The sequence below is a fragment of the Colias croceus genome, chromosome 20 (assembly GCF_905220415.1).
Source record: "Colias croceus chromosome 20, ilColCroc2.1".
In the NCBI taxonomy this organism is placed as follows: Eukaryota; Metazoa; Arthropoda; class Insecta; order Lepidoptera; family Pieridae; genus Colias; species Colias croceus.
In genome coordinates, this window is record NC_059556.1 from 5,832,445 (window position 1) to 5,845,205 (window position 12,761).

At 35.6% G+C, this 12,761-nt stretch overlaps 2 protein-coding genes across 2 annotated transcripts in view; one reads left to right on the top strand and one right to left on the bottom strand.

The window, feature by feature from the left end:
- Positions 1 to 149: 149 nt before the first annotated feature.
- LOC123700857 (CCR4-NOT transcription complex subunit 9) lies at positions 150 to 1,672 on the bottom strand. Its single transcript, XM_045648207.1, has one exon. It carries the CDS (start codon positions 1,438 to 1,440, stop codon positions 544 to 546), a length of 897 nt encoding a protein of 298 aa, XP_045504163.1. The 5' UTR covers positions 1,441 to 1,672; the 3' UTR covers positions 150 to 543.
- A 1,814-nt stretch (positions 1,673 to 3,486) lies between these two features.
- Positions 3,487 to 12,761, top strand: part of LOC123700751 (HEAT repeat-containing protein 5B) — a 29,594-nt gene continuing 20,319 nt past the window's right edge. Inside the window, exons 1-17 of the mRNA XM_045648069.1 lie at positions 3,487 to 3,752; positions 4,445 to 4,578; positions 5,002 to 5,213; positions 5,424 to 5,571; positions 6,066 to 6,283; positions 6,655 to 6,752; positions 6,877 to 7,040; positions 7,300 to 7,433; positions 7,716 to 7,866; positions 8,404 to 8,535; positions 8,704 to 8,854; positions 9,219 to 9,407; positions 9,683 to 9,801; positions 10,165 to 10,301; positions 10,554 to 10,735; positions 11,412 to 11,506; positions 12,468 to 12,628. Coding sequence (XP_045504025.1) covers positions 4,453 to 4,578; positions 5,002 to 5,213; positions 5,424 to 5,571; positions 6,066 to 6,283; positions 6,655 to 6,752; positions 6,877 to 7,040; positions 7,300 to 7,433; positions 7,716 to 7,866; positions 8,404 to 8,535; positions 8,704 to 8,854; positions 9,219 to 9,407; positions 9,683 to 9,801; positions 10,165 to 10,301; positions 10,554 to 10,735; positions 11,412 to 11,506; positions 12,468 to 12,628 — 2,417 coding nt within the window. The 5' untranslated portion in view covers positions 3,487 to 3,752; positions 4,445 to 4,452. The remainder of the gene's footprint in view (positions 3,753 to 4,444; positions 4,579 to 5,001; positions 5,214 to 5,423; positions 5,572 to 6,065; positions 6,284 to 6,654; positions 6,753 to 6,876; positions 7,041 to 7,299; positions 7,434 to 7,715; positions 7,867 to 8,403; positions 8,536 to 8,703; positions 8,855 to 9,218; positions 9,408 to 9,682; positions 9,802 to 10,164; positions 10,302 to 10,553; positions 10,736 to 11,411; positions 11,507 to 12,467; positions 12,629 to 12,761) is intronic.

Sequence of the window (12,761 nt, forward strand, 5' to 3'; positions counted from 1 at the left end):
AGCCGCTTTCCCATTTTAATATGCAACCGCTTTTATGATTAGTGCGTACAATCATAAGCGGTTGCGTATTTAAAATGGGAAAGCGGCTAACCGCGCGGTTAGCCGCCCCCGCGGTTAACCGCTAGTGCGTAAGGGCACTAATAAGTGAGTTTTACACACCCACTACAAAATCAAAACTTCTTACATTATCTATATGAGAAACGAAGTAACAAGCCTTTAATTAGGTACCTAAAATGCATTTTTAATACAAAAACCATAGACCATGTCCTCATGGACCATTAGATAGCAATATTTTGATTTGAACCATCTAATTTTAACTATTTCATTAATTTGAATCCATTCAACTATCAATATAAAATAAGTAGTTTCAATTAGCTATATTAATTATTATTTGCCAGTGACACTTAGTAAGACATCATGTTAGTTCATATAATATCTATGGTTTTTCATCAGTGCTAAATTTATAAATAAACTGTAAATTTAGCTAGAGTTGCACCACTTTTTGAATGTTTTGTAGAGGGTGTAACTCGATAAAGCCAATTCTCACATGTTCGGTTGCGCCGGACTAGCAGGTGGGGGCTGAGCTTCCAGGTTCTTTATCAATTGAGCTAGCCAATGTTTTGTGGAATTGTCTTCTTGTAAGCAAGCAGTAAAAGTAGCATCTCGAAGTTGGTCAGGAAGACATTGACGTAGAGCTTCCCTTGCTCTAGGATTATCAGATAAACGTAAATAACAACGAACAACATGTTTCAACAGTCTTGCCGATGGATCCTTTGCTAATGATAACACCATTTTCCCCAAAATCATAGCTACATGAGAAAATCTATCATATGTCTGGCATATGTAGCACAATCCACTGTCATCCAATAATATCTTTTGCAAAATAAATGTTGCTACAGTCTTTGATAGTTCTGATCCATTTTCCATTATACGTAGGCACAGAGGTATAATTTCAGTGGTCAATAAAAATGTTATAACTTCTTGTTCATCTGTTTTAACTAATGCTCCAATAACTCCTAGACTAGTAAGGCGTAGATATTCAAAAGGGCGTGTTTTGGAAACCGTGTGTAAAAATGGATACAGGAACAATGGTACATGAGCTTGCAAGAATGCAGATCTAGTTTCAGGGTGGGAAGCAACACATTGCATCAAAGCCAAAGCGTTACAGACCCGGTTACTCTGATGAGCTGTCAATGTAGGAGGAATCATTGCTACATATATATTCGTAATTTCTTGTAGCAAAGCTGCAATTGTGCCAAAGCTATGCCATAACATAGGAGCTAAGTCGGGCACCACTTCCCGCTTTTTACTTAATTCCAATAGAGCATTTTCACGAGTTTCTGGATTGCATAGTTCCAATATCCAAGTGTAAATCTTTTCTCTGTCCACAACAGTCTGCATATTTGCCGGGCTTTGCTGCGCGGTCATACTAGTATGCATCGCTATTAAATTTTGCACTTTGTAGGGCTAAAAATGTTGGCATTATCCGCCAATTATTCCTTCGGTTTCTTCGAGTTATATTATTCGCTTTAACTTTTAAATTGTATCTGTCGGTTGATTATTTCAACGTAGTCTTCTTTTAGCAATAATGCCTTATTTACGGACAAAACGAGATTTTTAACATCAATAAATTGTCAAACGAGTGTCACGCACACGCCATCAACATGCAACCACAGAGTCTACAATTGTCATAGAATCAGTAATTCAGTAAAATACTTGGTAAAATACAAAAAGTATTCCCGAATATTCGTACCACAATTCGTACCTACCACAATCGAGTTCGATTGTTTGATTTTGCTGAAAAATATATATTTGTCATGTCATACCCTACCAATATCTTCATTCTTCGTAGCCAGGAGGAAAAATATGTAAAGCCCCCTGTCCCCTAGTGGGGTATAGGGCAGATCTAAGGGGCAGATACATTATTCATACCTGTGATTCATACACCTTTTTGTCTGATTGATTTTCTTAACGGACAAGTAGGTCAGATCAGCCTTTTAATATTAGTATATTCTACCAACCAGACCAAGACATATTTTTTTTCTTCGTCTCTACTCAGTTCTAAGCTGAAGTTACTGTAACCAACAGACATAACCACTGTATACACTGTACCCTGTGCTGTACCCTCGGACTGTACAAGGACTGTACCAAAGAGGCGGTCATTATCAAGAGGTTTTAAGCCGAAGGCAAAACTGAACTACAGGACTGATTTCAAAAATGATTTCATCTGTAGACATACATAATATTATTATAATATTTTGATCTCTGAGTGCCAAATATTTAAAGCGAAAAGAGATACAATAAGCTATATTTATATTGCACTAGGGTTCCGTCCACGGCTTCGCCCGCGCAGGCAAAGAAAAACCCGCATAGTTCCCGTTACCGTGGGATTTCCGGGATTGCGTCATTTTCCCGGGATAAAAAGTAGCCTATGTCCTTTCTCGGGTATCAAAATATCTCCGTACCAAATTTCATGAAAATTGGTTCAGTAGTTTGAGCGTGATTGAGTAACAGACAGACAGAGTTACTTTCGCATATTAATAATATAGTATGGATTTGACCGTAGCATTTGACATTTGAATTAACGATATCACGAGATTACAAGTGTTAACTGCGTTAAAAACAACCGACTTCAAACTTGCACTTGCAAAATTTACATATACCTACAGACAAAAATGCTCATAAAATAAAAACTACTGGGCCTATCCGAATAAAATTTTTATGGGACCAATTCGACACCATCCCGCATCGAACAAAAAAAGAATCACGTAAATCGGTTCAGAAACCTCAGAGTAAACGGTGTACATACATAAAAAAAAATATATATATACCGGCCGAATTGATAACCTCCTCCTTTTTTTTGAAGTCGGTTAAAAATTAATAATATGTTATGACGACCTCGATTTCATTCGTAGATAATTTCTGCACCTACTGGTTCTAATACACTCGTGTACTCTTCATCATCAGTCATCATCCGATCCAGTTACTAATAAAGTATAAATTTAGGACAGTGTTGTCAGAAGCTTCTAAATTCTTAATTTGTTTCTGAATTTAGTGAATTAAAATGTGCATTTAACTACTATCACAACTATATTTGGATGCTAAGGGCGTACCTATTCAGAAAGAAAGCTGAAAATTTATGAGCGCTTATCGGCGCTTGTCAGCGCTGGTTTGTTCTACAGTGGTTCTACACAATTTACACAAAGGAAGCAGGTTGAAGCAACCAGTAGCTTGCTAACCACGATTACTCTTTCCCATATTTAGGGATGACTGAATTAAGTCTAATTAATTGAGTGTAATGTAATTAAATTAATCGCTTTGGTCACAGCTTTGGCTGAATGCAAATGGAGTTAAGAAATGGAGGGAGTGGCGAGTTGTATCTTTTCTATCTATATTTGAATTTTTAGCGCAGTTAACATTTAATCTATTATCTATGTAAGTTTGACATTTAAGTGACAGATGACGGTATACGGTATCGGTGTTGTGTTCACAGCGTTCACAACGGTTCACAATAATTCACATCAATAATCTTTCAAGTTTCAATTAATTCTAAACATTAACAGCATCCTTTTCGCAAATTGTTGAAGAGAATTACATATGCTGTGTGTCGTACATTTCGCGTTATCTGATATTACAGGTTTAATTTTTTAACAAAAGTTTATTTCTCAACCAAAAAATTAATTCCATAATAATAATCGATCTACAACTATGTGAATAGTGTTTGATTAAAACAGAAAATTTTAAGTACATTGGTAAGTGAATGGTGTGCTGATGATTATAAACGTTAATAATTAATATAAAGTAACGGGTGTGTTACGGGGATATTGTGGGTATATGAGTATAGGTTTCGTACCTATTACATTAGGGTGCGCTGATTCATTCGTGATGCCATTGTTTATGTTGTGTAGAATAATTTGATTGGATTATATTTGCGGCATTTACGATCTATTATTGAGTTATGAGCTGGAAAGCGAAGGTCGTAGATGAAACTTCTATTACTATTAGTTTACTTTTACTATTAGTTGTGGTTCAATTGGTCAATAATAAAAAGGCGTTTGAATTATAGCATGGAATTATGCTCCTGTATACCACTGTATACAGTTTATTCTAACATTAATCTTTGTGTCGCTTGGTATACATTGATTAAGTAATTAAAAACAAATACCTGGATTATAGTTTGATTCTGTCAATATGCATAAACACCTGCAGCAATGCAATATAATATACACCCTATGTTCAAGTTATTACATAGAATTTTAATGGAATGTTTTTAAAGGATATAATTATAATTAATAATAATTAATAATAATTAATAATCAAAAAATGATTTCATTTCACAGAATATTTCTTATAACATAATCTAGCTTACTTTAACACAAAATTCAATCTCACTAGAAAATTAAGGTAATAATTACATATTCAATACTATTAAAATATGTTGTAGCTCCAACCATGGAGGTGTCACATTCCTTGACGCTGAATGAAACTGCATTGCAGCAGTTACCAGATGATAAGAAGCCGCATTTCATATTTGAATGGCTGCGGTTTCTGGACAAGGTTCTGGTTGCTGCACATAAGGTACATATAAAGTGTGTTATTAATGTTTAATGAAGTTAATTTTATCTTCTTCCATTTGCAATTTAATCTGGACAATTTTGAAAATTTTGATGAACTGAAACTAATCAGAAAAAAAGAACATTACAAGGCTTAAGTTAAAATATTAAGTATGGCATTTAGCGATTTTTGTCCCCATTCATATCAATGTATTTATGATATTAACAAAACCTGAAAACCTTTCAAAAGTTGTAACCCATTATATCTATTAAATATGAATGTGAAATGTTTGTAATTATTATCTATAATGTAGAGTCACACTGTAATTAAAAATCAAAAAATATCTTTATTGAGTACAAAAATAATACAGTACTGATTTTTGTATTCAAGATATTGAAGATATTTTTTTTTTATTATATAAAAATGTTTATTGACGTATTTTTTCAGTCGGATATAAAGAACTGTCAGCAGAAACTAGTGGCACAGCTAGTTAATCTTTTCCGAGAGAATCTCGGTGCGCCAGCCCGTCGAGTACTGGCTAGATGCCTCGCTACACTATTCTCAGTTGGAGATACATTTCTACTGTTTGACACTGTCAATAAGTGTAATGATATCATTAAAGTAAAGGATGATTCTCCATCGTACTTGCCTACAAGACTGTAAGTAAATAGTTCTTTATTGCAAACAATTTTATTTTTCATGTAATGAGGGTAGTAATTTTTTATAATGCTATGTTTAAACAAGTTCTGTAGACGTACATGCAAATTATATGCATGTACTTATAACTTTTATATATGTTTTTTACTAACAATTATTTAAATTTATATGATTGCCATACATCTAATATTTTTGTTTGATTATTTTTTCAGTGCTGCTATCTGTTGTTTGGGGAGTATGTATGAAAAGCTGGGTAGGATGATGGGACGGTCGTATGAAGAGACAGTGTCGACCCTTGTACGATCCCTGAAGAGTGCAGAATCTCAAACGAGACTGGAGATTATGATTACATTAGAAAAGGTATGTATTAATTATAATGTAATTATAACAATTGATGAATATGCTAGTTTTCTTAAATAATAAAAAATTCATTTGCCTGTATAGTGACTTAATAAGTGATGCCATTTTGATGTGAAATGCAGTGTAGTGACAATAGGTGTTTGCGACCTAATTTTGTGTGGCTTAGGTGCAAACAATGGATTTGCAGTATCAGGATGTATTTGTACTTCGCATATAGTATCCTGCACGGCTAGTTGCCAACAGATAACAAGAGAATGTTGCTGAACAACTTGCGCTCGTCCCTTTGACGTGCAGCGGCGGCTAACAAGCTGCATAGTATGTTACTGTTGCGTAAAAAAAATCCTCAGAGATTCGGCGGCTAACGCGTCGCAAAAGTTACTAGTTTCTCCATAGAGCAACACAAACTTCTAGTATTGACATTGTCTATGACCCACACGAACAATAAACAAAATTAATTACACAGAGATCTAAGTAACCTGTATATCCCCCGATAGATATGTGTAGGCATGGGTACAGCGGCTGGTAACGTATTGCGGGAAGTGTCCCGCGCGGCTAGAGCGTCGCTTCTCAATGAAAGGTCATCCCCTGTACGTGCGGCGGCTGCTAACGCACTGCGTAGTATGTTGCCATTGCAAAAGTTGACGCCAGCTGATGTGGATGCTATTGCTGCTGCGTGCTTAAGGGCGGCTCATCCTAGTGATTATCAGCTGAGGTAAGACTTTTGTTGATGTACTTTACTATTGGTATGTATCTATTCAAAAGTCAAAAGATTTTATGGTCATAGTAAAATCGATATGTCTGATCGCTTTAAAAGTTATATTTGAACAGTAAAATTATTCTAATCTGGAACCCCCACATGTAGTAAAATAATTATTCTTGTTAATTTAAAATAAAAATTATAATTTTGTATTGCAACTTCATCATTATAACGTTAGCAGATTGTTCATGTAAATAGAATATTACGTACCTACATTTTCAAATACATAGGTACTTCGTTACATATTCTGATTATCAATTTTAGAAACTTCTGTAATATAGTTGACATGTTTTTGATCTTTACAATCCAACCTTGATATTTTTTAGATGTGCTGTAGCAGAACTGCTTGGTGCTCTTATAGCCATGACTCAAGCTGGTGAAGCGACAAATCTGAACAATAAGAATAAATTGGGAATGCAATCAGGTAGGTAATTTAGCACAAGATTAACAGTAAAATAAATTATTACAGTTGTTTTCACATACACACACTTTACAATTCTAGAAACATATCTATTATGAATAAATATGTTTATAACTGTTTATTTTAGTACAACAAAACAAAAAAGATCCACCCAAAAATGTAGTATCTTTGGATGAAGCATTGAATTTGTTGATGGGTGCATTTTTGCGTGGCGGTACATCCTTCTTAAAAGGAGAAATAATCAAGTCTGGTTCTGGAGTTAACAGAGAAGTGAGAGTTTGCGTGACTCATGTGAGTATGAACAAATAATTGATATATATATTTTTTTATTACATAAGCCTTATTATTTAACGATTTGATGATGATAAAGTGGTCATATAACTTTTTTTTGGGTTATTTTTGTCAGTTAAAGCAATAGGCTTTTAATTTCTTGAAAATTAAATTCAATTGAACCCGTTTCAAATTGAACTTTATGCACTGTGTATTTAGAGTGGTATTTGATAATATAGAAAAGTATTGATAAATAAGTAATTAAGATATTGCTTTCCAGGCCTATGTGATATTTGTACAAAATATGGGTGGAGTGTGGTTGGAACGTAACATGACTACGTTTTTAACTCATGTGTTGGATTTAGTGGCTAATCCAAAAGCTGCGAGTTCTCATGTAGATGCGGTTTATTCTAGGCAAGTATATTACAATATTTTTCATACGAATTTTTCAGAGCCTAAGTTGGAATAAAAGTAATTCCTACGAGTAGTTTATTTTGATACCGTTTTGTCCTTTGTGTTCAAAATTTAAAAAGAATAATTGGTTTTAAATAATATTAATATTTAATTAATTTTCAGTACAATAAAAAACTGCCGCCTTCAGTACAATTGTATACTGCCATATCAATGAACAAATTTTCCAACCTCTAGACAGTGTATCTTTTTTAAATAATTATATTTAATTTTATTTTCCTGTAGGAAATGCATAAATTACATATTACGGAATACACTTGGTAAAATGCTCGGAGAGAAAGCGCAGGCGTCCGCTTGCCGCGAAATTATACAAATTGTCGCTAAACAAATGAACAGCATTGATTTTAACCCAGAGAATGCTAAGGATTGTAATCAGGTAATTTGGTATTGTAACATCACCACTGCTCGAACGGTGAAGGAAAACATCGTGAGGAAACCGACATGTCGAAGAATTAAAAAGTTCGACGACATGTGTCATCCGCCAACCCGCACTTGGCCAGCGTGGTGGATTATGGCCTGTACCCTCATAGGAGGCCCGTGTCCCAGCAGTGGGAACGTATATGGGCTGATGATGATGATGATGAATTTGGTATAAATTAAAATGAGTTAACTTTCAACAATAGTCCAATTTTATTAATATTAATTGATTTAATTTATATGAATGAATAATATTAATTATCACAAATAGAAGTAGTGTTAAAGTGTATGCATGTGTAATACACAGTGTTTTACTGGTGGGATAATCAAAACATCAAATTCTAATTGGTCTTTTTCCCGTCAAAATTATTAATATACTAAATAGGTGCTTGATGTATCATCAAAATAATAATATTGGTTTTGTAGTTTCAATTATACAAAAGTATATTGTATTGTTTAATACTTAAAATTTTCTTAATTAATTTCATATTTTTAGGAGACATTATTTAGTCAGCATTTGTTGGTGTGTGCGTTGACGGAGGCAGGCGAGCTATCGCTGCAACTGGGTACATCGGTACACAATCTTGTATCTGATTCATCTTTGAAAATGATCGACACTATATTTACGGTATGTATTTTTTCAGTTTAAAGGTTGCCTTACCTTATTAGAATTTTTATACATCAACTTTTAAAAATACATTAGATGATAGATATACGTTATCTTTTGCACAGGGATCTCAAAAATGAAAAAATAAATAAATCACAATAAACTCATTTGTCGTAATCACGTTCCTAGGTACTAGAGCACCCGTGCGTCGCCGCACGACTAGCCGCAGCGGCTGCGGTGCGGTGCGTTTGCGAAGCGTTACCCGCACTCATAACGCCGCTGTTGGACCGCGCATGTGACGCACTAGATGTGGCTAGACCCACGCCGCATCACATATCGGGTGAGTTATAAAGGTGTTAAAACACCCGTAAGTCGCTGCACGACTCACCGCAGCGATTGCGTTGCGGTGGGTGTGCGTTACGTGCGAATGAGATAAATATTATGCGTTTTGTACAAAATAATTTGCTTTAAGTGTGGTTTTTAATAATTCCTTGTAATTTTTGATTAAAAGAAATTATAGTTATCATCACAGAAAAAATATGAGTTTATTTCATGCTTGTTTTATGAATATTTAAATACACAAACTGTGAAGTAAATTTCTGAAATTATGTACAGTATAAAGGTCCAGTTTATCGTTTTATTTTTATTGCATTTTGAAATATTACTTAACGAACATTTTTCATTTATTGTTGTAATCTTTACAGGTTATTCTGCAGCCCTAGCAGCAATTTTAGGTGCTGTTCGATCCTCCCCTCTCGGGGTACCACACGGGAGGGGTAAAATCGCATTCAACGCGGCAGAACAATTGTTACGGTCGGCGGGACAGAGCAGTCGCCTTACAGCCGCAAGGACTAACGCTGGCTGGCTTATTGTGGGCGCTATTTGTACGCTCGGTAAGTATTTATTCAATAGGGTTGTCAACATTTTTACACATAATTAAACATAGACTTTGTAAATTGTGGTTGACGGAAGTTACTGTTAAATTTTACATTTGCGTAATGATTGCAAAGATTTGGTCAGTAATAAAATGTCAAGACGACTATGGAAAATTTACAAATTTTTATATGCGCTTAAACGAACAAATCCAGAATTATCAAAGATAAAAATATTGTTTAATTTTTATTAAAAAAAAAAAATACTCTAAAATTATTTAATTTTATTATTTTAGGTGTGCCTGTTGTGCGTGGTTTGTTGCCGCGTATGTTGTTGTTATGGAGAAATAGTTTCCCGAGATCTGCCAAAGAATTGGAATCCGAAAAGGCGAGAGGGGATGCCTTTACTTGGCAGGTGAATACTTTATTATTTGTCCAAATATTTATTATTTGTTAAAAAATATAAATTGGTCAATAAAAATGAGATTGATTGTTTTTTTTTTCATCTCGAAATTTATTCAAAGTCAAATTACTTATTTACTACATATTAAAGCATTTTTTACCTATTTAGGGCTAAATTTTCATTCCTTGGTTAAAAATTATTCGTCGAATAACGTATGAAACTAATATTTCAAAATGTATTCTTATTGCCCTTAATTGACAGTTTACAGGTGACATTAAAATATAATCGTGTAATACTTTATTGGACGGGTAAGTTATAACCAGGGATTGAAAAATCGGCCCTTAGTTTTAATATGTTTGTTTTTTTTTCAACTAGGTGACGCTTGAAGGTCGTGCAGGTGCATTATCAGCGTTGCACAGTTTGCTGATACATTGTCCTTCGCTAGTGCACAATGATGATACGGCCAAGCGATTGTCTCAGCCTATAGATGGAGCGGTTGCTGTTCTTACTAAGTATGTACAATGAAATGGCTATTTGATAAGTTTGTATATTAAACTAGTTAATTCGGCTGCTTATTTTATTCTCACAAAGGTACTATAAAAGACTTTTGTAACTGAAAAAAAAACCTAGTTATTTCGGCTATTTATTTCGTTCTCTAAAAGACTATTGAAACTATGGAAAGTGAAAAAAAATCTTTATTTTTAATTTACAAAAATCATTTAAAACGACGCGCAAACTCAAATAACAATTTAATTTTTTTTCAGTGTCGGTGGCGTAGTCCGCAACTACGGCGGAGCACTAAAAGCCCCAGCAGCATTACTTCGCCTGCGTTTATATCAAGCATGCGGTGCGTTAGCAGCTGGTGCGCCTGCGCCGCCATTACTGAGACTACTGGCTGCTGAGTTAGCGGGGTCTGCTGATGCGAGTGGCGCCACTGTCGCTACTGGTAAGTGGTGTAAAGCTGAATGTGCACCTGTCCGCCCCGCACGAGACATACGCACTGCACGAACTGTACGCGCCGTACGTACCGTACGCGCCGTACGTACCGTACGCATAGCACGTACCGTGCGCATAGCACGTACCGTGCAATCCGTACGTACTGTACAAGCCGTACGTACTGTACAAGCCGTACGCCATGTACGCGCCGTACGTACTGGACGAGCCGTACGCACCGTACGCACATCACGCACAGTACGCACTGCACTAACTGTACGCACCGCACGTACCGTACAATCCGTACTTACTGTACGGGCCATACGTACCGTACGCACAGCACGTTCCGTACGCATAGCATGTACTGTGCAATCTGTACGCACTGTACGAGCCGTACCTACTGTATGCGCCGTACGCACAGCACGTACGGCTCATGCGGTGCGTACAGGTGCGCGTTCAGCTTAATATCGAACTATTGTATAGTGTGGGTGGCGTGGTCTGTAACTACAGTGGGGTACAATAACTCGAGTTTGTATCAAGCGTGCGGTGCGTTGGCTGCCGGTGCGCCCTTTACTTTATGTGAAAGAGTTGCAAACATCCATACAAATTTTCTCCCTCATAATAATATCAGGAATAAAATTGACATCTCATAGTGTTTCCTTTACTAAATAACCTTTGTATTCTTCTAGGAATGCTGAGGCACGCCATGCATCCACGCGATACAATACTGCTGGGTGAAGAGAGTTGGATTTATGATACCGACCACGCGGATATTGAAGAACAGGTTAAATGCACATGTGCTTTTTTAAATAAAGTCTTAAAATATATTGAATATTGTCTGTTTTGTTGTTATTATAGTCGAGCCAATTTAATAGGCAACATTTGACGTCTATCAATTTTATCTTCGAAGAGAAGTAACCTGCTTAAAAACATCGATTAAAGTGAATTAATCGATACGGACTTGAAACATTTGTCAATCGAACTTGAAACACATATCAATTTTAAAATTCATCAGGCGAATCCCTGTCCCAGTAATATACTTTCTTCCGTAAATTTAAGGAGCAAAATAAGACAAGTATCTACATAATTAAAAAAAAAACACAACGCATTTATTAATTTATGATGATTTTTATTCACAAGTAATCAATGCATTCGATTCTAGATGTTAGATTTCGATTTTTAGAGTAACGTCTCTGGTATTTAAAAAGAAAAAAGGTTTATTGACACAAAATTGTAGCGACGTCAGTTCTTTAAATCAGAAATAGTTTATTATCTTAAGAATGTTTTTTTATCAGTAAAATCCTATCTTAAAATTACTTGTATCGGTCATTATTATTATAAATATGTAATCGTAATTGAAAAAAGTTAAGCAAATGTGCAGTTCTAACAAAACGAAATAATATATTATTCAATGTCGTGTCGTTACTAGGTTACGTTGTTGAATTTTGTTGAACTGTCAAATGTTGCCTATTAAAATGGCTCTATACTGTGTCGTAAAATTACTTGACGCTTGTCGTTAATAAAATTTTTCATGAAAAAACAAACTAAACTTCTCTGGGCGTGGCGGTTATAGACGCGTCCGTTATACGTCATTACAAAGCTAATACAATTTGCAGCTAATATCGCCGCTAAGTGCGAGCGGTTCGTGCGCTCTGGAACACGACCCGTGCTGCCTGTACCGCTCGCTGCGAGGCGGTTATAGACGCGTCCGTTATACGTCATTACAAAGCTAATACAATTTGCAGCTAATATCGCCGCTAAGTGCGAGCGGTTCGTGCGCACTGGAACACGACCCGTGCTGCCTGTACCGCTCGCTGCGAGGCGCGCAGCCGCTGGGCGTGGCGGTTATAGATGCGTCCGTTACGCTCTTCCCGCAGATATTCTCGAAAGCCGCTAATAAACATAGGTATGTTTTGTATTTCTATCGGAAAATTTTGGTAAAAAATAGTCAGTTGCAAAAATGCTATCGAAAAAAAAAATTTTTTTTATAAAGTTTCTTGACTTTATTGGAATAAATTCAAATAAAAATTGTTAACTAT